Here is a 25,838-nt window from a genome sequence, read left to right as displayed (position 1 = left end):
GACAAGTAACTAAAAGCTATTAAGGAGAAGTATATTGCTCATCTATCAGGATGATATAAAGGAAATCCACTTTCATTCTCCCTCCCTTCCCAATACTTTCTCTAAGTTACAGTAGTGAAGTAAGACTGGGCTGGGTGAAAGATGAGACTACATGACGGTGCCTAGGAGTCCCAGATTCAGGGTAAATGTAGAAGGAAATGAGCCCTGCTGGAGTTTCTGGTGGAAGGATTAGGCCAAGATAGTATCTACATGGTAGATGGGCCCTGGTAGGAGTTTGTGATAGTAAAACCAAGATGAGTGCTATCTCTCCAAGTATGGTTTGTTTTTGTTTTTTTGTGGGTTTTTTTTGCCATTGTTGGTCCAATTTCGGCCTCTTTGCCAATGCAGGTCAGATCAGCCAGTTCCAGTTTCCAGCAACTACTGCAGATTCTTCCTAAAGTCAGTTCTATCAGTAACAAATCGCTATCTCCTTCTACACTGTCCCCCAAGTGTCACATTCTTAAGTTACTAATGTATCAGTGTGGAAGAGGAAGGAAGTCTCTTGTGCCAAAGGATCAATGATTTAAGAATGTAAAAACTATTTTCTAGTGCCAAAACCCAATATAACAGACTTTATCAAGGATGAAAGGGAAAAAAAAAATAATGTATTTTTGTATATCAGATCTTCCAGTAAATGAGGATGACTTTAATTAGATGACTTTCAAGTAGATGGCTTTAATTCTCCTTTTAGCATTAAAAAAACAAACAAAACAGAACAAACAAGCCCAGAAACCCTCTAAGAACTCTGTGCTAATGAATGCTGTGACCTGTATTACTAATGCTGAAAAACGATAACACATGAGGAAGAGAATCTGTTAGCAGCAACGACATTCACCTACAAAATCAGAAACGGAGCACAGGCAGGAAAATTAAAAGAGTGTAGATTCGTAGGAGTATCCGTGAGTAAGCACTTTGGTTATCCTATTGTGCTCAACATTTTCCTAATTTCTACAGAAAACAGTACTTGATTTTTGTATTTCAAATACAAAAATGATTTTCCTGTAACAGGCTCCTGGTGTTCTCCCTCCACCACTTCTGCAGCAGTACTGTCAGAAAGGAGGCAGTCTCCTGAGCACCGCGGCGCGTGCATGGGGCCTCAGGCAGCCTGCTGGTGAGCTAGGTCACGCGGATGCTGACATCTGGATACTGACTGCAATTCATCTAAGACAGTCAGAGAACTCTCTTTCCTGTGACAGATAACCACTCAAATGGATTTTCACAGGGCCTGGTAACTTTCTCAAAGTATAACATTAGGGACCTCCATATTCTACTGAGTACAAGACTTTTCTACCTTAAATATAGTCAAAACATGGTCATTACAATGAACGCACTGTGACTTCATATGTTAACTAAGTATTTCTAGCTGATCTCCTAGTAATACCATACCTTCAGTTCCCAGGATCCATGTGTCCTTGAGTTACTGTTTCTAGAAAAGGAAATAATGCAATCCATTTATTAGAATTCGGATATTAAAATGAAACTTCTTATCTAATAAGGATGACCTTTATGTTTTCCTCTTTCCTGAAGTCATATGTAAAAATAGTTGCTATGATTTTAATAGAGCTTACCATCCACATGTGGAAAAAAAATTCTGCATGTGCCATACCCCTGGATGAAAAGGCTACATAAATATTTCATTTGTTCTTGACCTCACTGAGTTTTAGGCAAATAATTAAGAAGTTACTGAAAATTAAACTGCACCTATAAATGAACAGATTTGTGGGTGCACCAAAAAAAGCATTCATTTTGTAAGAAGATTCACTTTAGGACTGTAAAAATACTCAGATACGTACACGTGTATTTTTGTACTCCTATGATCATTCTATTTCAGTTTTTTAAACACTGATGATTACATCACTTTCATGCTCCTTTGTCATTTAAAAAGAATGATACATATCTATATACGTCTTTAGAGACAAAATCTGATAATTCATTAAAACAATTTACTTCAAAATAGATGTAAATAAAAAATGAAATTAGGTAGAAGCTTTGAGTGGCAATAAGCAAATAATTACTATCCTATACAAACATCAAAAAATATTTGCTAACAGAAAAAACTGGTCTGACATCTTGTTAATCTCTAAGACTGCTTGTGTTTTTTAATTTCTTATTGCAATTCATATTTACTGATATTAAATCAAAGCAGATGCTAAATCCTAAAAAATGCTTCAGGTAAAAAGACTCAGAATCTTCTCAATGTCTTTTACAATAGTTCAATTTAAGGTCCAACATACGGAATCTCTTAAGGCCAGTATACTGTAAAGTCAATGCCACTGACTACCCTAACAAAATCATTGGGGAGCTTACTGAGAAACTCAGCCCCAAATCTGCATACTCAGTGTACCTGTATTTTAAGCAAATACCTGAGGTGATTCTTGGGGACACTAAAGTTTAGAACCACTGCTTTAGCTTATTGTCTAAAACAATACAAATCCCATCATTTCACGCTCAATGCCTTAAATAACACGGGAATACAGCACTTCACTGTTTCTGAGTGGCAATGTTTATCACCACCTAGTGGTGAAATCTCTTATTTCTATATTCTACCTGTTCATTGATATCATGTAGGTCCCAATTAAAAGATACTAACATTGAGAGAATGTGAAAATTTTAGAGTAATACTTTCCTTAGTATTTTGCATTACCTTTTCATCTACGGTGGGATAAAAAAGCATAAAAAGCAAACATAGATAAAACCACACCACCACCATTGAATTAAAACAGTATATACTGTAGAAGAATCTTTCCTAAAATACATTTGTTGTAGTATCAGTGCCCTGTCAGTAGTGTGCCTTTAAAAACACATTTCCCAGTGCAAACTCTGGTCTTCCTTTGGAGATACAGGGATGACATATATTAACATATTAAAGGCTTTGAGAAGTTTCGTGGTAAAAAAAAAAAAAAAGTGCAATAATAACCAAACATTTTCCAAATACCTTTGACCATGAAAACTTCTTCCCTAAAGAACACTTACTGACTTCTCTCAAGACACTAGTATCTCAAGAAACAGAGCTTGGGACATGATACTCTAGAAACAGCAAATGTGATATGTGCTTTCAGCATCTATAATCTACCACAAAAGACCTGACAATGAATTTACAAAAGAGTTTTGATCAGGATTTATTTTAGATACTGTTTATATTTGAACCACATATTTGAAAGAGAAGTTTATTGATCTGAATTGCTTAACATTTTTTTTAAGTTAATGAAATACACATCTAATAAAAACCCTTCTATGTTGGCAATTTTAGTAACTGACATATGTGGAGCATTTAAGTATGTATATATTATGTTCTTAGACCCAAAGTGCTTTGAGAAGTAAACATTTAAGTAAAGACATGAGCACTAGATTGTTAAATGCTATTTCTTAGATTTTAGAACCTCCTCATTTTAAGAAAAATGTGACATTCTGGCTTTTAAAAATAAACTTTTAGGGCTCAACTACAAGCAACAACTGAGACATGCACTGGAAAATCCAACAGAAGGCCACACTGTAGAAGCAGTGTTTCGAAGGCAGAGAACTATGCTACAAATCTCTTCAGAATTTATATGAAGGAACCAAGGAACTCAATCTACAGAAGATACCCTAGTGAAACCACAGCTGGTTGCTGAAACTGGCTCCCTGACATTAAACGCGGAGTGGAGAAATTGCAATTATTTCATCCAAATAGGAAAATCTGGAGGTCAGGAGGGTAGGATAGCTATCACCTGAAAGATTCAACTTCTTGTATATGGCCCAGTGAAAAACTGAAAGACTAATAAGGTGAAAATTGTGGGGAATCAGATTTTGTCAATTATGAGAATGAATCAAAGATGCAATGGACTCAGGTATGAGTTAAGAGAATGCCCTCCCTACTTTTATACTGTTTAGATTAACCAGCTGCCAGATATATATCTGGGGGAATTCAAACATTACTTGAATGGTAGAGCCTGATAACCTGTGGGGCACAATTTGGTTCCAATCTGTGAAAATGGAAATATATGCACAGTAAATGAGTTTAGGATGAAAAGTCTACCGGTTGGTAATTAATCCTCAACTCTCCTCACTTTTTTTGTTTTTTTGTTTTTTTTTTCATTTCGAATGAGAGCATTTACTTTCTTTTCAAAATATGCTCTTTGGTTCACAAAGATTCCATTCTCATTCAGTAAGGCCTGCCTGGGAAAATGAGATTGGAAATTCTCTCATCTAAATTTAAGAAAATTACTGAGTCAAAAAAAGGATTTCAATGGAGAGATGTCAAACTGCAATACTCTGTTATGCTCAGTGAATTTAATCTTTCATTATTTTTAGTTTAACTCAGAATGTGGGAGACATAATGAGGAGGTAATTCAGTGGTTTTAATAACTGCATACCATTTATAATATCTTTAAGATACTGAGTTTCTGACTTAGATATAACTTTTTGATACGTATTATTCACCTTAAGAGCAGCTAAAAATTTTTCTTGGGATTTTCAAAACACAAACAGAGTAGGGTCCTAATTTTCAACCTCTTTGAAATGACTATTCTTTCTATCACAGTCTGTTCTGAAATTACTTACATGTCACTTTTTTGCAGCAGCCATTGTATCTTATAAAGGGGAAATGTCCACCCTCCTGCAAAGCCACTGACATTTATTTAAACTTATTATCAATAATAACCCTAAAACTCTTTTTTTTTAAATTACCACTGCTCTATAATCTTCAAAGATCTTCACAAAATTACCAACAAATTTTGGTATAACTATAAAAATACAGTATAAAATATTTCTGATATGTCTTTGGCTCTTGCCTCAGATTAAGTGTAACTAAGTAGCCAATCTGCATGTGTAGGCTGAGCAGCAATTACCATATTTCATTGAATCTAAGATGCAACTGACTGAAGGAAGCATGTTCTTATGTTCCATTAAGAAATAAAAACAGGTTGTCAATTACAGTATGGCATAAAATTGATATTAAGATGTTTCCAATTTCAGAAGTGTAAAAAATGTGAAGAAATGTGCATCTCAAAATCAATGAAATATGTCATTTAGTCAAATTCTAAACAGTCTGTTATATGTTTTATTCTCTTCTTTCACATAAATAAGGCATGATTTAGTCAAGCAAAGAAAACTTTATTTCTGCTACATATAACAACATATTGCTCTAAGAAACAACTATTGTATTAGTTTTAGCACTGACATGTGAATTCAAAAATACATGTCAACAATCCGTGCTCCCCAGACAAAACAATGTTATGCACAGACTATCAGGTATATGAAAAAAAAAGCTGTCAACTGTCCACAGGGAGTGCGTCCAGTCACATTTTCAGTCAGTCAGCTGAGGATTATGTCATTATTTAGTCTTTGTTCTGTAGAAAGAACACAACAGAAGTATGAAAATCATCACCTGAAAGGAAATAGCTGTTGTATTTAGTATTCCTAATGTTAGGAATTTCCTTTATTTCAAAATAGCCAATGTTATCTGCTTACTTAATCATAGATGCCCCCAAATAAGTAAAACCAAACTTACTCAGAAGGATGATGCAAGCAGGTACTGAATTTCTGGAGGGAAAATGCTGTGAATTAATACAAAATCAGGATGCTCTGAAATACTAAAATTTTTATTTTCCTCAAATAGAAAGAGAAACATATTTTGTACATTAAACTCAGTTCAAAACAGAACTCAATTACTTTCAAAGTTATATTCTTAGACCAGTTTCTTTTCTTATTTCATAGGTGTAGCTCACTTAATCCTAGGCCTATTTCTCAGAGACAAAAGGAACCAGCTTTCATGAGTGGTGCTCATGTTCCCTGAAATCAAGGGAACAAATAAAAAAATGCTCCCCCTCCCAAAGAACTTCAATAGACACAATCATGTAAAATTTGGGAAACTCTTTCATGTTATTTTACTGAACCTTAAACTAATACATTTATTTAATATACCAACAAAGGAGGAGGATCTCATGGAGTCCACAAAAAAATAGAAAATCTGCAGCAAAAATAAATTTAAAAAACAGGCTGCAACTTAGAAGACATTTAAAACCAATATAGCTGGTTATGTCCTACCATTTTCAGCTAACCTGAACCTACTTTATTTTTGCTCTGAATAGGTACAATGGTTCAATAAGGGGCAAAAGGACAGATTTATATTTTATGAATAGTCATGCTGAAGAATATGCACTTCCTCTAATGTAGGGAACGGGATGAATGTACATCACTTTTACAGCGAAAAATGTGGTATTATAAGGCTTCATTCTCACAGCACCAGCTGGCCATATTTTCTATCATTAAACTTTTAATTTCTGACCATTTTGATAAGATGATATCTCAAAGATTCACTGAAATCACCAAGGCAAGAGTTTTAGCTCACACTTGCAAAACATTATTATATTTTATAAGGAATTCTGATTAATTTTCTCTCAATAATCCTATTTAAAAAAATCTGCCTCAGAAAGGTGAAGAGATCTGCCCAGTCATAGTCAGTTAAACGCTGGAATTAGAATTCCAAGCCAGATCTTCTGATTTTTAAGTCTAATATTTTCATACTATGTAAATAATCCTAGGAAAGGCTCAACCTCAAGAGTAATTCATATATTTTCCCCACATTAAGACCTTGGTATTACGGTCCTTTTTATGGACAAAGATTCTTTGAATAAAAGAAGTGTTAGCTAAATACTAAAATATTTACAGACACAAACACTTTTTTGTGTGCTATTTTAGAAGATAGCTTGTCTAACCACAATTAAGGTCTTAACATTTTATTTGTAAATGTAAAAAGACAGCTTTAAGAAGGACTTGCTAATTCTTTTTAACTGGCATTTTAATATTTTCACATTGTATGGGATAATGGGAATGAATTTTGTAATTAGATAAAACATTTCAAAACATTTCTAAATTAGGATTATTTGTAATGGGCCCAACAGGCACTTCCTATTGCCAACTGCCTTCTAGGAAGGAGGAAGCAATCACCTGACTTGCTCTATTAGAAAAATGGTCATTAGCAGTAAGGCTTGAGACAATTCACACTGATACTTGCCGGTCACCATAATTGGTCAGAAAGAAAACAGAGGTAAAAGAAATTTCCTTTCAAGTCAGTAACTTCAAAGTCAATCTAGAGTGCTTGCCAACTGCTATCATCTGACCAACAATGGACTTGAGAAGCTCGTGTGTGTGTGGGAACAGGGAAACTCTCATCTGCCCCTAAAACTCAGAATTCATTTCTAGAATAAAAAAATGAAAGAGTTGAACATTTCTATTTTAAAGAATGTTTCCCGAAGCCATGGAGATAATGTGTTGACTATCACAGAAAAAGAAATTTAAGTTTGATTTCTGAAAACTAAAAGAAAAAGGAATTCATATGGCTGTATGTATATCATAATTGATAAGAGTTTTTGGTAAATTGGCAGGGTTCTTCTTTTAATACATATATGCACATGAGAATACTTTGTGAATTTGTGGTTTTCATGCACAAACTCACAAATACAAGTCCAGAGAAAAACTGACATTTAGGTTCAAAAGGTCCCAAAAGACGTATTATTCAACATTGCTTTTAGGCATTTCACTAGTGAGATGTCAAAACACTTTATAAAGGTTATCATAAATTACCTTAAGTTATAACTCAAGACATTAATCCTTCAAGTTAAAAATCTTTAGAACTACTTCAATTTTAAAGTTACGTAAGCATATCGTAAAAAGTCAAATTCTTAATATTTAAGACATTCACAAACAAAAAAACCCACTGTTTAATTTTCTACATTGAAATCTGATTTTATTTTGTAGAAGGACAAAAACATTTTCCCAGTAAATATCGAAAACATTTAAGTTTAAAAAGTAAAAGTTTAAAAATATACTGTGAAATTATCCCAACCTGTGGTTTTATTAGCCAAGCTTGAAGTCACAATGCTTTTAACTGACAACTTCCAAATCCCGAAAAAGAAACTCAATACATATTCCTCTTGCTATAATATTTAGCCAATGCGTTTTTAGAATCCAGACTAAAAAGGGCTTACCTCAAGAATCAGTAAGTTCTTTGTCGTTTGTTAGATTCTTCTCTTGGGGAATCCGCCAGCATAACTTTAAGTCTGACTCCATTTAGGATCTTTCCATGTAAAGTAGTAATGGCATCATTGGCACTTATTCTATCTGCATACTTGGCATACCCCACGTTTTTTCCTGACACGAGGTAAACTTCGATCAGGTTACCAAAACGACTAAAACAAAGTAAAAAAAACAAAAACAAAAACAAATGAAATTGATAAAAACACAACCATTTAGGTCCAAAAATTGGGGTTCATTCTGGACTCCATTTCCATTCCTCTCCCCACATCCAATCTTCAAGTCAACCTTCCTTCTCAAACAAATGCTCTATTAGTCAAGTTCTCTTCATTCTCACTCAGGTCTCTTTCCTCATTAAGCCGGTCATTATCTTTTCCTTGGAATGCTCTAATACCTTCCCCACCTGTTTCCCTGTCCTCTGGGCTTGTCCCTCTCTAATCTACTCTCTACCTTGTCTTTCTAATGATCTTTCTAAAACACAGATATGATCATTTTCTCCCTAAATATCCCTTCCAGGGTAAGGACAAACTCCCTAACATAGCTTGTGGGCCTTTCTTGACATGGGCCTTGTCCTCTCCCACTTCACCCTCCCTCCCAGTCTCTCGAATTCCATATTCTAACGATCTCCTTTCACATCCTCTCTTGCAGGAATAACCACCCACACACCCGCCTTTCTTCTCTAGCTAAGTTATTTATATCAGTCAGGTCTCCATGATACATTGCTTCTTAGAGTTTTAGAAGTAGATGCTCCCCTTATGTATTTCATAACCTGGACATTCCTTTTCACAACACCAACCTCACTAGGTTATAGTATCCTATTCACTTGTTTGTCTCCTACATGAGATTAGCGCTCAGAGGACAAGAACTATTATGTCTTATTTAAATCATACGTTTTATTTATACAATGTCTCTTGCACTTCGCATGGTGACTGCCTGGCACAAAGGAAATGTTCAAGAAATAAACTACACAAATCAGTTAAGTAGAAGTCAAAATATTTGAACGACTGATATTTTGTGCAGCTTGTCAATGAGCTTCCTATTTTTTTTTAATTCGCTAACATTGTTATAAAACAAATAGGAAAAAGACCAAAAAGAAAAAAGCTAAGATTAAAGGAGTTCTATTAAAAACAAAAATAAACAAGAGCCTTCCTTTTTCTACATTTATTATGTACTCTTCCTTACAATAAAGTAATAGTTTACTCAACACAATCCTTAAGGATCCAATAGAGTGCTGACAAAATAGAAAATGCTATTCTGTTCAGCTGAATTACAATCACAAAGGAAAAGTTATGTAAAAAGAATTCTAGAGGACAGGTCTATACAGATGTATTTTCTATCAAGAAACAAATGATTTGTCCATTTCATGCATGCAACTTTTCAAAACAATACTATATGTTTTAGGTCTTCAAAACAAAGTAACAGGAAACTCTGTGTGGAGACTAAAGAGTATAAATAATAAAAAAGAGAAAGAAATGCTCATATATTTTAAAAGATGATATAAATAAGGAATTTTTTAAACTACAGAACAAATCATTTCTATCTGATAAGTATTGGGTATAGGAAGTTTCAAGTTTGTGAGAGGGCTTAACTGACTGGTTTAAATAAATTATATTATAAAATGTAACTTTGTGGAATTGAAATCTTACCAGAATATATCCTCTAATACATCTAAAGGTAAAGGATGAGGATTAAACACGATAAAAAGTCTTTCTTTCACAGGAGTTTCAGGAGGGGCTTTTTTTTTGCATGATGGAAGTACAACATCTGTCTGGATTTGAGGCAACTGTGATCCAGAATTTCCTCCAAATTGCTGTTGAAGAGTTAGGTACAAAATTAGAAAAAGAAAAACTGCACTTTAAGGATTTTAAGCCGAAAGCTAAAGAGATCTATATCATGACTTCTATGTGATCTTGTACTGCAGCTCTGAAAATTTTCTTACGTAGCTAATAAACAAAGGCCATATTTATTTTATAACCTACTGATGTATTACAGAGATTAAATTCTTACCTACTTACCAGAAATTGCTGCTGACTTGGGTTATTCCACACCATTGATGCAAGCTGTGCTGCTACCATCTGCGTTGCCATTTTCCTAAGAAGACTAAAGATAAGAACTGATAATTTACAGAAAACTAGAAATATTCAGTCTTTTACCCGTAACTTGTTTTGTGTGACTTCCTCACTCAAGAGGTCAACTATTTTCTATTCTTACTCTTCGAATCATATCGTGTATACCCAGAGCCCTGCTTTAGACCCTCCAGAGATGGTACTTACTCTGTTGCGTTACTCCCATCATCAATGAAGGAAACACCTATCCGATTCCCAGGAGGGTACTGAAACCCATGTAACTTGTATTTTGCATAAATAGCTGATGCTACATTGAAATACTGAACCACTCCATGACCTAAAGCAAAGTAGAGAATATCAGGAGTTAAAAAGAAAACAGAGAGGGTACCTAAAGCCTGTCTTGCCGCAAAATGAAATAATACAGAAAGAGCCTGGTATCACACAACTAGTAAACACAGAGTCAAATGGGTCAGAAAACAAAGTTCTCTTATACATATGTGCAACAGCTATGTTCCTACAAAGTCTAAACCAGATTTTGGCAAAAATATAAACATGGTATTTTAAGGAAAATGCAATCATTAGAGTAAGTTATGTCCAATGAATTTAATTTTAGGATACTGGTGTTTCTTATATGATAGATATATGTAAAACCAAACAGTTTTTCTTAAATTTTTATTCTTTGAAATCTGCTTTGAAATTTTAAAATTTGCCCTATCATACTGAGTAGGAAATGAAATGAGAATATATAGTGTGATAAGAACATATAGTAGTCATTTGGGGAAATGAAATGAGAATACATTGTGTGATAAGAACATATAGTAGTCATCTGGCTCGCTGCAGTGCTAGAGAAAGGAAAAGTGGTATGTATGAAAAACAAAAGGTATGGAACAGAGGCTCTCAGATTAGAAGTCACACATTTCACATTTCTTTGGACAGCTTTCAGCTAAGGAAATAGATTTAAATTCAGGAGGATGATGCTGAAGCTGAAGGATAATTTTATACTGGAGTCCATATGTGGAGCTTATAACACAACCAGAAAGTTTTCATAATATATAACCACTTGAAGTTTTATATATATATATATATGTATATACATATTCCCACACAACATAACATATATATAACCCATATATATAATATAACCCACCTGGGTGAAAACACTGCTACAATTTCATGTTCCTTTCTAAACCCAAGCATCCTAACATTTTAATGAAATTAAAACTCAGAAAGCAAATGAAAATAAAAAACTAATTCAGATAGAACTCTAGCTATATGATGATACCTCTATTAATAAAAAGTGTCCCAATAACCCATACATTTATTTATCAGACACATTCAACCAGAGAAAAAATACAGAAGGTAAAGGAACAAATACATTTCAACATACCAGATAAAAGGGAAAGAAATACAAAACAGAATTATACATAACGATGAATGTGCCAAAAAACACAAAATATGTGCCTTAGAGTCAGAATAAAGAATGACAGTCTAAGATTGGGTTAGAGGGTTGGAAATGGTCCAAAGTAGGCTCAGATGGGCAGTCATGTTAAAAGACCAGTCAGTGGAAAAAAAAAACAAAAACAAAACAAAACCAGTCAGTGCTGGGTAGAGAAATAGTAAATGCATGTGTCTGTGTTAAGAGTGTTACCACTCCAAGGCTTGCCAGCCCAATGACCTGACTCACTTTCCTACTTCCCCTTACATACTAGTTAATAAGTTCAAATGGCTGATATTAGAGCCTTGCTTCCAATTTTTTTTAAAGGTTTGTTGTTGTTGTTTTTAAGATTTATTTATTTGACAGAGAGAGAGAGTACAAGCAAGGGAAGCAGCAGGGGGAGCAAGAAGCAGGCTCCTGCTGAGCAGAGAGCCCGACAAGGGGCTTGATCCCAGGACCCTGGAATTGTGACCTGAGCTGAAGGCAGACACTTAACCGACTAAGCCACCCAGGAGCCCCCCCCAGTTTTTTTTTAAAAAGATTTTATTTACTTATTTGAGACAGAGAGAGAGAGAAAGTGCACGCAGGCGTGTGTGCACCCTTGCACACAGCGGGGTGGGGGAGGGGGGAAGAGGGAGAAGCAGACTCCCCACTGAGCAGGGAGACTGACATTGGGCTCGATCCCAGGACACTGAGATCATGACCTGAGCCAAAGGCAGACACTTAACTGACTGAGCCATCCAGGTGCCTCAGAGCCTTGCTTCAATTAAGACTGGGAAGCAGTAGAGAGAGAAGCAGAGCAATTAGATGCTCAAAATGAAGGGAAGGAGTTTCATTTTGAGGTATAAAGTTTAAAAAACAAACAAAAAAAAGAGATATACTTAGCCGAGCATTAATCAGGAGTACAGGGACCCCATCCTGAGGTATTTTGGTTGTACAACTGGAAACAGAATGCTCTATTTTGTGGGAGTTAAAAGATTTTTAAAAAATAAATGACATTGTATAAAGGAAATATATTCTCAGGGGTTTATTTATTAAGGTATCATTGTATTTGAAAGTTTAAAGTGGAGAAAAAGAAGACAAAATTGTCACAGAAAGAGTATCTGACAAAAAGTGCCACTGGAGAAAAGACATTTTAACAAAACATAGTATATTAAAAAATAATAGACATTATTTTACCATAATTAGAATAAGGATCTCGTTGAACTTCACAGTATTCCAATCCTGGTACTATATCAAAAATACTGAAAAGCTGCTCTTCCGTGAAAGGAACTCTTGATACAACTGACAGGCGTTTGGAGATGGCTTCTTGGCCTCTGGTGTCATTCTTGTCAAAACTTGAAAACTCAGATTGTTGTTCTCCAACAATACAAAAAAAAAGTACATCTTTTAATTTCTATACCTTCAAGAATTCATTTAACATTTTAGGTACGAGTAAGTAAGATGAGCTGTCATTAAGTCCATCGCATTGGACCAAGGCACTGTATTTTGTAGTATGCTCTTGGTCATTAGCACTATCTGAAGGGGCCACTGGTGAGAAAACAGACAACTCTTCCCACTCCCCAGCCTTTGACACAGAAATATAAGCAGAAATGTGTAGTCTAACTTCAGAGGAATATGTTCAGCACACAAAACTACATGCAAGTTTTTATGGCAAGTGTTCCACCTAAAAGAAAGTTTATGCCAAATCATGTTTATAGGCCTTACTTTCATCACTCATTTTTGCCTTTGGCTAACTTCTGCTTTTGTCATTCCTCTCCTTTCTCTAGCCTTAGTTTTAGGACTCACACTGAGGGGATATCAGTATAGGTCTTTCATACTTTTTGGTCCTACACTGAGGCAGAAGCTCACTCAAGAAAGTGGCAGTGATGTAGTTTAATATTTAGATAACGCATAACTAACCACAGAAAGCTATAATTGGAAATTATACATAATTATGTATACAAATTATATATAACACATATTATATATAAGCATAATATATAATGCTTACATATAACATATATCTATATAACATTATTATATAGAATATATAATAATTTCCAATTATAGTTTTCTATGTTACACATAGGAATATGTTATATATAATATAAATATATAATTATATTTCTGTTATACATAAATATATAATAATGCAAATATATTCACATAATATATAATAATAATTTCCAATTATAGTGTTCTATGTTACAAATAGTGTTAAATACTAGTTATACAAGTGTTAAATATTAAGAACATGAGGAGTCGTGACAAACTTCTCAAAATACCTCACAGTAACTTTTAGTCACTAAGGGAGATTTACAGACTACTGACAGAAGAGTATTTCATAAAATCCAAATCCAGTTGCATATACTACCTATACTATTAAAATAAAGGATAGCTTACTCACCAAATGGAAACATATTTACTCTAGGTTCATGTCCCAATGTCTCCTGCCTCATGTTACTATAATAGTCTTGTTCCGAGGCTTCAGATGCTTTATTTTTAGGTTCAGCCAAGATTGCCCTAAAACCTGAAAAAGAGAATCCATGACTTTCAAACTTCATAGCAAATTTAACACACCTGCAAATACATTTTATTGCTAGTGCTTGACTTAGCTTTATAACTATAATTGTATAAAACAAAATCTACACAAGGGCCATCTGCACCAGACCTATTCTCTGCTTCTTGGAAGATGGCAAAGAATAAATAAAAAGAGCAAGAATCTCAGATTATGGATCAATGTAGACATGAAAGATCAGCAATTCTATCCTACCCTTTCCAGTCTCCTCCCTAACACGAATAACATCATGGTTCGTTCTCCCTGGCTCAACATCAAAATCCTATAGGGCTCTTTGCATTCAGCCTGTCAGCAAGATTCTTCCTGTGAAATAGGCTTACAAGATGTTATCTTTTACTCTAATTTCTCTGCCTTTGTTTCTAAGTCAGATTCCCTTCAATTAATTACGACAACTCTTTAACTGGTCTCTTTGCCTCTGGATCAAAGGTTTTAAGTAGGGCTTCGAAGATGAGCTTCAAAAAGTAGGAAGGTCCCATGAACTCTGAAACTTCACACAAAATGCTTATGCATATGTGCACATGGGCATATTTCAAAGGAGAAGGTCCACAGCTTTCATCGTATTATTCAGTGGCTCCAAAAAGGGTAAAACCAGTCACTCTGAATTCTTTCTCTGGAAATCCATCCTTGATACTGTGGTTAGAGCAACTGTCTTAAAACAGTTATTTCTCTCCTTTTAAAACGACCTACAAGGGAATCCTGAGGTTGAACTCTTCATAACCTCCCATATATGGTGCCAACGTACTTAGTTAACTTTGTCTCCTAATTTCTCAACAGGATTATTATGCTTTATTCAGACTTCACAGTACAAAGCAAAGTTGCATTCACAGTATTAAGCAATGACATGTTTACTCCCAGCTCTGTGCCTTTGCGAACACTGCACTCACCCTCTGTCCTGCCTACTTTATACCAGATGCCAGTCTTACCTCTAGAGGTGTTCTCATGCTCTCAGTGCACTTGCTTCTCACCACTGTTGGACCATACCACACGTTTTTTAACATTTTCTCACTTGGCAAATTTTTATTGTCTATTATAAATGGCAGTATTTTTGATAGAGATCTCAATGAATCTTTACAAAGGGCCTGTAACTGTACTAGGTACTAGGAATGACAGAAACAGACAAATAAAACATACTCCCTGCTTTCAAAGAGACTTTAAAAAATTCTTCTATTATTCTTTAACTATTGTTCGCCTATTAGATCTTGGCTACCCAATATAATTAAATTCCTTAAAAGCTATATATTTATTCCCTTTGTATCTTCTTAACACATTGCTGACGATACCATAGGTACTCAATTAATGGTGTCTGACTGAGAAATTTAGAAAGATCTGAGAGGAAATTTTGGTATGTTCCTTAGGTTATTTAAGAATTCTACTGATTAGAAGTAATTCTTTCCAGTACATATAGATCTTTATAATACCCTAAAACCTACTAATTTAATTATTCCTCATTTCTAAAGGTCAATATAACTAGGAGTATGACAACAAAGGATATTTTCTTTGGGTTCCTTAAAATTCTTATTCTTCATTATATATACCAGCAGCAGCAAAAGATCCAATTAATGTCAGTCTAGCTTGAAATTAACCCAATATACATTTTGTTATCTATGTGGGCAAATATTACATTGTTCCATCCTTAACCTTTATGTTTATTAGTATACACTTAATTCTATTAAAAGTTTAGTTTAAGTATGAACAAATATAACAGAAAACAAGTTTTTTTTAATATAAAGAAAAAAATATTTTTTAAAAAAGCCTGAAAGAGTAAGTCAATTTTTTAATACGTAAAATTTTTAAATTACTATAGAAATAATAACCAAAATGTGGCAACAGTATTTTCACTTACTAAGTTAATGCAGTTGCTCATATTTCTCTTCAAGACACTGCCTCAATGAAAGCTTAATCACAGCCCCAAAATAATTTTCATCCTAGGTACATACATATATTTAAACTCCCATTGCTAGGATTATATTAGCAGGTATGGTTATTAGCAAAACCAAGGGTTAAATTCAGCTATTTAGAATACTCAAAAGTTTTGAAAAAGTCTTTAACATGTTAAATGAACACATCCTTACTTCGATCACAGTTTTCTATTGCTTGGGCAGCTTGTGATGGTTTTAAGTATCGAACATAGCCCAAACCTTTACTTTCTCCAGTTACTTTATTCTTAATAATGCTGCAATACTCGATATCGCCATACACCTATGAGAGTTAAAAGAAATGATCTTAGAGAAGTCAAAATCAGTAAATGAACAGATTATTTCAGAACTTAAGAGTTTATTTGTGGCCCTGATTTGCAAAACTAGAAATCAGAATTAGAATTTACGGCGATTTTTAATAACAGAATCCAAATGTCACAAACTAATGAGGCACTAGAAAAAGAACCATACTAATACAAGCAAATAATAACATAACCAAAATAATAATGATTTTCATTTTCTGAGCATTTGCTTTACATATATTACCTTATTGCCACAACAATCCTTCAAGGATATATGTATAATATGTAAGTGTGTATGTATATACATGTGTATATATATGTATGTATATATGTACATACATACACAATATAGTCCATATATGTCTATATCTATATCTATATAGTCTATATCTATATATATTATACTATTTATTTCACAGACAAGGAAACTGGGTCTTAGAGAAATCAAATAATTTGCCATTGTCATGGAGGGCAAGTAAGAATGTGCACATGGTTTGGAAAGCTTCAATGTCTTGCTCGGTGGTAATTACAAGCTGGAATTGAACCTTCCATATTCAAATCTTGGCTTAGTCCCTTATTAACTAAGCAGTTTAGTTATCCTCTCTGTGCCTATCTCTTTACTGTTAAATGGGGCTAAAAGTTGTACCTACCTCAAAGGGTTATTTTATTATTTTAAGAGTTAAACGAACTAATAGACCTAAAGGGTCTGGGATACACTAAACATTAGCTACAGCTGTCTGCCTTCTAACAAGACATAACTGATTATGTATTCTTTTGAAGAGGAGCCTCTCAAAGTGTATCACTAAAACACACTGGTATACTCAGAAAGTCAATTGTCTATGTGAAAAATATGGGTAGAAGTTTACTTTTCATGCTGGAAGAAATATGGGATATAAATTCTTAGTGTTTATTATTTACTTTTTTAAGATTTTATTTATTATTTAAAGAGAGACAGTGTGTGTATGAGCAGGGGGAGGGGCAGAGGAATAGGGAGAGAAAAAAATCTCCAGCAGACTCCGAGCTGAATGTGGGGCCTGATGCAGGGCTCCATCTCACCCTGAGATCATGACCTGAGCCAAAATCAAGAGTCAGATGCTTAACAACTGTGCCACCCAGGTGCCCCCTTAGTGTTTATTATTTATTTTATAAAATTCTCATGTGACCAATTAGCAACTTAATTATTATACATTTGAATAAACATGTCATATTTGTTCACTCAGAGAAAGATAAAAATTTATAAATATATAAGATAAAAACTTTCTTACTGTTGGAGGAAGTACAGGGTATATATTTTTGGTAGTTGTAATTTTGGAGATATTTTATTCAACTCTTACTTGGAGTGGGACAGAGAAAGTTTGAAAACTATTTTTTACTATTTGTTTCTTTTCTTTCTTACTTGTTGCCTACCTGATTCATAGTATTGGGAAACTTAGTAGAAAGAGGATAAAAAATTACAACCCAAAACAATTTAAGAATTGCTTTTTAATAATTTTTGTGAAAGTATATCATGTATATAAAGTCAATGGCTAAAAAGAGATCTAAAATTATCATCAAATTTCATTGACTATGATCTCGCTATACAGTTCAGAGCTGTAGTTTTTTTTTCTTTAAGTAGAACTCCTTCAAAGGCTTAATTTTAGGACAAAAATTCTATGAAGGATGAGCCTTTCTGTGAATAAGTACATCAACATGCCATAGGCTTATAACGAACACTAGACAATACAGTTCACACACTCAGGCTTGCTTGACTCACCTCTACATAGAGCACCAGAGTGATGAGAGGGTACTTTGAAAGTGTAAAGACCAAAAGCAGGTTCCGGATTCAGACAGCCTGGGTTTAAACCTTGGTCCACCACCTACTAGGTATGTGACCTAATTTAAGACTTCAGGCTTTACACTTTAATTTTCCTGAATCTGTGTTTTCCTTATACGGGGGAAAGCACCATCATTAATAATTTCCAGTTTTTATGTTTTTTTTTTTTTAAAGTTAGTTTATTCTAGGTTTAGTATCTTAAAACTAGATGGAAATAGATGACTTCAAAACAGTTACTTAACTCTCTACCACCAATCCAATGATCTAACTCAAACAACATTTAAGATTTAGTAACCATAAAGCGTCTGCCTTCGGCTCAGGGCGTGATCCCGGTGTTATGGGATCGAGCCCCACATCAGGCTCCTTTGCTATGGGCCTGCTTCTTCCTCTCCCACTCCCCCTGCTTGTGTTCCCTCTCTCGCTGGCTGTCTCTATCTCTGTCAATAGATAAATAAAATCTTTAAAAAAAAAAAAAAAATTTAGTAACCATACAACCAATTTGGAATCATAAGTCACCACAGATGCTAGCTGATTAGAAAACATTAAGTACCTTAAATTTTTCCCGCAGATCTTCTTCTGTGTAGGACTTTGGTATCATAACAAATATCCTCGTAAGTTCTTCATCTTCAACATCGCGGTGACTTCCAGATGATCTGGACTGAGCAATGAAAACCTAAGAAACAAATAAAACCCAGAAAATAATATAAAAAAAATCAGTTAACTACTGTCTCATTTCTTAAGTATAGTCACTTCATTATTAGTATGACATTCATGGTACATTAAACACAATGTAATAGGGTTTTGTCATAAAGTTTTTTTAAAGCAATCTTACTGCAATGACTTTTTATATGAGACAATACCAATGTCTGCGTTATTTTTTCCAAATGTATTTTTACTTTTGCACTTTCCTTTACGAAGAGCAAGTCAGTGCACTGAAAAAGAATGTGCACTCTGTGGTTGCTGAGTACAATGTCCAATAAATGCCAATTACAGTTGATTACACAGTGTTATTTAAATATCACATCCTTACTGATTTTGTCTAGTTGTTCTATCAGATACTAAGAGAGGAGAATGAAAATCTGATTGCAAATTTATCTTTCTCCTTTTAGTTCTATCAATAATGCTTCATGTATTTTGAAACTGTATTATTGGCTGCATACACATGTGGGACTGTTATGTACTTTTGACCGATTATTTTTATTCCTATGAAATTGCCCTATCTCTGTTAATACTCTTTGTGTTGAAGACTATTTTGTATCACATCACACAAGCTTTCTCGATCCTTTAACTTTCAACCACTTTGTATCTTTATACATGTCTCTTTTATTTTTTTTAATAATAATTTTTTATTATGTTATGTTAGTTACCATACAGTACATCCTTAGTTTTTGATGTAGTGTTCCCTGATGGGTATTAAGGAGGGCACATATTGCATGGAGCACTGGGTGTTATATGCAAATAATGACTCATGGAACACTACGTATCTTTTAAATAGTATTTAGTTTGGTCTTTCTTTTTTTTTTTTTTTTTTACAAATCCTGATAATCTCTGCCTTTAATTGGCACGTTTAGTCTTATGTTTAATGTAATTATTGATATAGCTGGGTTTAAGTCTAGGATGTCATTATTTTTAATTGTTTTCTTTCTAATATTAACCTTAAAAAAAGGTAACATAACCACATTCTGGATCATCTCAGTGACCATCCAAATGATTTATGTGAGCAAGAAAATGCACAGGACTACCTGGGGCTCCATTTTCTACTATGAGCAATTCAGTTTTACTGAAACATCATCTGACATTAGATTACTTTATTATTATTACTTGGATTATGATATTAGATTATTACTTATTACTTTATAAAATTGTTTTGGTTTTATATTATCCTAGAGGAATGTTAAAATCTCTAATTAAGATTGTTGATTTGTTTATAGAACTATAAGGATAAGAATTTTAATGACTAGTTCTGTTTTTAATAACTTGAAGATATGTAATAAAATTAATATAAATCACCACACAAAGCCCTTAAGGTTTCTTCTTTCTTCTTCTACTTTAAAGGGTTGCTGTATACCTTTCAAGTATGAGAAAACCTCAACTTATGGAATTCCAGAGTAGGAGGCAACAACCCAAAGGACAGAGAACTTATAAACCATGGGATTTCCAAAGCTCTGAAACAGAAGATCGTATGTTTGCTTAGAAAACAGGTGTCATAGACGTGTAGGACCTTGTTTACAGATACAGCTGGAGACATATTCCTAGAGAGAGTCTACTGCTACTCCTTCAATAAACTTACACTACATGCCAAGCACTGTATGAGGTATTAGTAATAGAGTACTGAGCAATACAAAAATGACCCACTAGAAAGTCAGTCTAGTGGACGTATCACAACTGAATGATCAATAGAAAAATAAAATAGGAAACCTTTACGAATACGGGGAGACAATGGAAAAGAAAGAGTCTCAAATAAGATTTGAGACCGGAGGTGTCATCAGATCACAAATTTCTAAATCTTAGAAGACTGGAGTGTTTCAAATTTCCAATAAGGCAGGCAGTGTCTGAGCAGAACACATGTATAATAATTAACCACCTAATGGAGATTTCTCCTGAGACTTTATGTTTCGACTACAGGCTCTAAATAAGAGGCATTCTTGCAAAGCTGAAGACCCCTTTCCTCCAGATAATGTAGTTGGTTACAGAATAACTCTTACTTAGCCAATCTTTTCTGGCTGTAGGCCCAGGGCTATAATTTTCTTATGTGTCTTACAGATCCTTTGGAACTTTGCAAAAGCAAACTACATGAGAAAAGTTCAAGCTGAATTAATTTAACGGGAAATACAGAAAAAACCAAAAAGAAACAGCAACAAAAAACTACATTCCAGTGGAAGACAGACCAAGCTGAACCTGCTGAAGAATGAACTTAGACTGTCTAGCTTGGTCCTATAGTGCAACAAACTTCTGGCTGAAACTGCGTGGACCAAAATGTTAGAAACAACTTAAACTTTAATTATTTTGGGGAATAACTCTCTGCGGGTAAAAGGGAGGGTACATTTTCGTGTTGGGACTTTTACTTCTCTTGTAGGAATTTAATCAAGGAAAGGGGATTACATAGATTTGAGATTTGGGGCATTTTTTGGGTTGCCCAAAGAACTCTGTGGTTATACTCGAAGTATAAAAACGCTTTCGGCAAATTTAATTAGAAGGAGATACAAATTATCAATCTAGGACAGGAGTCAGCAAACCACAGCTTCCTGTTTTTCTACAGCCCACGATCTAAAAATTGTTTTTACATTTTTAACAGGCTGTTAAAAACAACGAATATGTCACGGAGACTGTATGTGGGTCACAATGCCTAAAATATTTACTCTCTGGCCTCTTACAGAAAAAGTTTGTCAACCCCTGATCTAGCATATGCTGTGGCCTTACAATTCATTTTATTAATGATCTGTTCTGCTCCATTTCAGAGAGTTGGGGAGGCGGAAATAAAGGAATGTCTATGGTCTACTGTACTGTTGGTATACTCCTATGCTCCTTCTCTTTTGCAGAAGGAGGTATAGGGAAGACTGAAATATCTCTGTCTTTCATTTATGTAAGTCAGTATTAATAACATTCTTACCAGTTTTCTGTAGTGAATGGGGGAAAAAAAGGGAGGAAAAAGTCGAGGGAAAAGAGAATTTTGTGGAAGTCTCCAACAGAATTACATACACAGCAACTATTTCTATAGGACAGGTGAGGGTACAGATTAAGCAACTGTCAGATCTTCAGGACAGGGTCCTGATCTGGGCTCAAAGCCAGTAAGGACTGACATTTTGGGTATTACTGACGGTAAGGATATATTGAGGGCCTACCTTTTGCCAAGCACTGTGCTAAAAGCACAGATTAAATCAAATAGCCCTCAAAATTACACTGCCTGCCACGTGTCAGTTATCTTATTTTTTACACAAGTGCGGAAACAATATAAATACCTCCAGGGTGAACTAAGAGTATACAAAGAAGCATGTAATAACAATACAACTACACTACCATCACAACGATTTGGCTCTTCTCAAGGCAGTTTACTTTGGTTGCTTTCAAAGAAAAGCAGCAATAACAAAACGTATGCCATTACTACTTTCACAAAGAGGGCTTAATTAAGATGATTTTAAAAATCACAACAGTGTGACAAATACACAATAGCAGCAGTTTTAGTCACCTTCACTCAAACATTATATGTATGTACACTTTCGTCTGGTACTGGGAAAATGCCCAACACCAGAGAGGCCACAGTTTAATTCACTTTTATCAAGTTGTTAAGCTCTGCACCAACCTAAAGAAAACAAAAGAAAGAAAGAAAAAAAATCTGTTTTTATACATGGTAAACGGGGTTACGAGAGTGGAGGTTCAGAGGCGGGCGTGGAATCCGGAGCTCCGGAGTAGTGACGGCGGGAGAGGGGAGAGGCCCAGTCACCGCAGCTCTACAGCCCAACTCCGGGCGGACGTTCTTCCCTCACCGCCCAAAGCTCGCACGCACCCTTTTCAAACCCAACGCCATCCTCCCGCCCCCGGAATGCCAGGTGCTGCCCAGTCCGCCCCAGGGAGCGGATGTACTATCCCGAACCCACCCCGACACGGCTTCAGGTGCAGGGAGGCCCCATCCCTTCCCACTCCCGCGGGTACCCCAACCCGGGCACCTGCACCTTGATGGGTTTGGTGTCGTTGGGGCTGAGGCACTGGCCGTGCATCTCCTCCATGGCCCTACAGGCCTGCGAGCTGCGGGCAAACTTGACGAAGGCGATGCCCTTGGACTCCTTGGTGTGCTTGTCCCGCACCACCCAGATGTCCTGGATCTCGCCGAAAGGCGAGAAGCGCTCCCGCAGCACCGACTCGGGCGTGTACTTGCTGATCACCAGGAAGATGCGGCTGTTGGGCGGCTCGTCCAAGCTGTCCACGCCCGGGCGGAAGCCTCCGCCGCTCGCACAGCTGCCTGCTTCATCCATGGTGCTCCACCCCGGCGCGGGAGCCAGGCCCGGGTCCCCTTCAGGTCTCCTCGCTTCCGCCGCGCCTGCCACCGCCGCTGTTGCACACCCAGCAGTTGCGGGTCTGCCGCTCCGCTTCCGGAAGACCCAAGAGTCGGGCGTCTGGCGCGGTCTAGCCGTTCCTGGGGCCAGTTTCCGGGGAGTGACCTGCAGCGCCCTCTAGCGGTCGGGGGTGGGAAGGCCGACCCAGTTTGGGAGTCCAATCCCCCGGAAACGAGGCTCAAAAGTCAGGCGTGCCATCCGCGATTCCCTGTGGCCGGAACAGCCCTGTCTGGTGCACAGGCTTTCCCAGCGCTGTCTTTACTCCCACCCCTAGAGCCCAAGCATTCTTCCCCCCAAAACTGCCATCTTGGTCACAAGCTCAGTAGAAGGCCACTATAGGATAAAGTTAAAAACCCTTTTGTCTTAGAGCTAAAAAGAACTTTTGGGACCATCCAATTCCAGCCTCATTTGTTGCGAAAATTGAGATGAGGAAACCGAGGCCCTTGGAATAGCCACAGACAGTAAGGATACAAATAACAGCCAAAACCAGAAGCAACTCCGTCTGCTGATCTGCTCAAGGCCCATGAGCATCCCTGGGGATTTGAGGGCTGAAAGGGTGGACCGCTCAACTATAGGACTAGGAGAAATCTTGATGGCAAGCAAAGTGGGAATGCAAATGCATACTGACTTCTAAGACTTCTTGTTAAAGGGACTTGAGAAGAGGTCATTGGGAAACTAGCAGAAATCCAGAAACAAAATCTGGGTTTTGTAGTAGAGTTGGAATAAAATGAAAAGAATGAAACAGAAAGTGGTCCAGGAGCAGAGCTCTTTGAATGTTCAAGTCCAGGCTGCTAAGATCTGGGTTGCTTTGAACTCAAACAGATAAGTATTATTTATTGTGAGCCAGCTGCGTGCCAGCTCTGTGTAAGGAGCTACATACACAATAAGGAAAAGAAAAAACATGATCCCTGTCCTCAGGGAGCTTTCTTTCTATTGTGGAAAATTTACATGCAAATATATAGTGCAAAATAATGTCGGATGGTGTTAATGGTTTTGCCACTGAATTGTGTGAGTTTGGACAAGTTTCTTCATATTTTCAACTTCAGTTTCCTCAGCTACAAGTAGAAATAATATTACCCACTAAATGGGGTAGTTGTTAAGCTGTTAATTCATCCATTTATTATTTAAGGACCAAATGTTTTTGACTGTCTACTATGTGTTGGGCACTGTGCTATACTCAAGTGATACAGTATTAAACAAAATGATCATTCTCTTTCTCTTAAGAAGTTAATAGATTGGGCTTGTATAGTTAGGATTTTATGAGGTAATACATATGGAGCTCATAGCTTAGGGATCAAATGAGATAATATGTGTACAATGGCACAATGAAAATGAATTTTCTTGTTCCCTTTGACTAGGGTATCCACTCCCCCACTTTTGATATTGTATACATGTATGATAGCAACTAAGAGTCAGGGATTGTGGGTTCTCACTCTGGCTTTAGCACAATTGTGATAATTTCTCCTTGCATTACATCCTGTATCTGTAAAGGATTGTTTACCCTGGAGCTTAGCAAGTCAAGGAAGTATCTTGTTTTAACTTTCCACTTCTCTTTACCTTACCCAGACCAATTAAAGTGAATGAAAACAATGTAGTAACGTTAATAATTTTATTGATGTGAGAGTCTGAAGATTCTAGCAATACTATTTGCACACTAGTGCCATCTAGTGGAAAATATATAATTTTCTTGAACTGTACAGACTGGGCAATTTTTATTCTTTGTAAAACAAAATTACTGATTGGTATCCTGAAAATCTGAGGCTGATATTTAGAGCAGTTGATTTCTTTTCTTAAAGAAGAGAGAAAAGATCGTATAAAACAAAACCAGGAACAGAAATACTGGGAAACGCTAGGAAAGCAAAATTTCTTTATCACTCAATCATGTGAAATACCACATACGCAAGGAGAATAAGAAATTTATTTTCTTTATGGCATATCTATTTATTTTAAACAGCTTCCTTGAGATACAATTCATAAATCATACAATTCATTCATTTAAAATGTTCAATGAAATGGTTTTTAGTATGTTCACAGAATTGTGCAACCATCACCACAATCAATTGTAGAACATTTTTATCACTCAATATTGACAGTTTTGCCATGTGTCAAATCATATAAAATCATATTTGAACATGAATCACATGTAGCTAAAACAGTTCTATTATTGCAGGCATATAAGTACTTATAAAAATATCACATTTAAGTGACTTTCCATTTTGTTCTGTCCTTATTTTTAAACAAGGGGGTGCCAAATTAAACTTAGAAACTTCGAATTGTTTTTTGCACATGTGCTTTTTGGAAATGAAAAGAAAAAAATGGAATATAAGTGACCTAAATAAATTACTGTAGTTGTTTGAAGGCTGAAGTAAAATGAGGCTTATTCCATAATACAAATTTCTGAAGTAGCTATAGCTCAAAATTTAAAATAATTCTGATAAATGAGATGATTAAGTCTTTATAAAATTGGGTGCTATAATATCGTATGTGTTTTTGAGCACTCAGACTTTAAAGGATGCATGCTTTCAATTACCTTTTTGTTTAATATCATTAGTATTCATTTCAAAGTGATGGAATTTTTTTTTTACAGCTTTGCAAATCTTTTTTTTTTTTAAAGATTTTATTTATTTATTTGATAGAGAGAGA

The 25,838-nt window shown here is 35.6% G+C and overlaps 1 protein-coding gene across 6 annotated transcripts; it reads right to left on the bottom strand.

Annotated features, from left to right (window-relative positions):
• Nucleotides 1–5,109: 5,109 nt before the first annotated feature.
• Nucleotides 5,110–23,278, bottom strand: RBM45 (RNA binding motif protein 45). 6 transcript variants are annotated; one of them, XR_004623508.1, is made up of 11 exons: nt 22,809–23,278; nt 18,695–18,817; nt 16,186–16,312; nt 13,943–14,065; nt 12,733–12,918; nt 10,326–10,455; nt 10,068–10,152; nt 9,699–9,862; nt 8,007–8,207; nt 5,528–5,573; nt 5,110–5,366 (listed from the first exon to the last, which is right to left on the bottom strand). XR_004623508.1 is itself a non-coding variant. In XM_034654802.1 (11 exons), exons 1-9 carry the CDS (start codon nt 23,112–23,114, stop codon nt 8,015–8,017), a joined length of 1,437 nt encoding a protein of 478 aa, XP_034510693.1. In that variant the 5' UTR covers nt 23,115–23,277; the 3' UTR covers nt 5,110–5,366; nt 5,528–5,559; nt 8,007–8,014. The 6 variants fall into 6 exon arrangements, 5 of the variants coding, with proteins under 5 accessions (XP_034510693.1, XP_019654799.1, XP_034510695.1 ...); XM_034654802.1 differs by having other exon boundaries at nt 5,528–5,559; nt 22,809–23,277; XM_019799240.2 differs by having other exon boundaries at nt 5,528–5,559; nt 12,733–12,912; nt 22,809–23,276.
• Nucleotides 23,279–25,838: the final 2,560 nt, after the last annotated feature.

Source organism: Ailuropoda melanoleuca, chromosome 2 (assembly GCF_002007445.2).
Source record: "Ailuropoda melanoleuca isolate Jingjing chromosome 2, ASM200744v2, whole genome shotgun sequence".
Classification (NCBI taxonomy): Eukaryota; Metazoa; Chordata; class Mammalia; order Carnivora; family Ursidae; genus Ailuropoda; species Ailuropoda melanoleuca.
The sequence above is the reverse complement of the archived record's forward strand: the minus strand, read 5'-3'. Positions and strand labels throughout refer to the sequence as shown.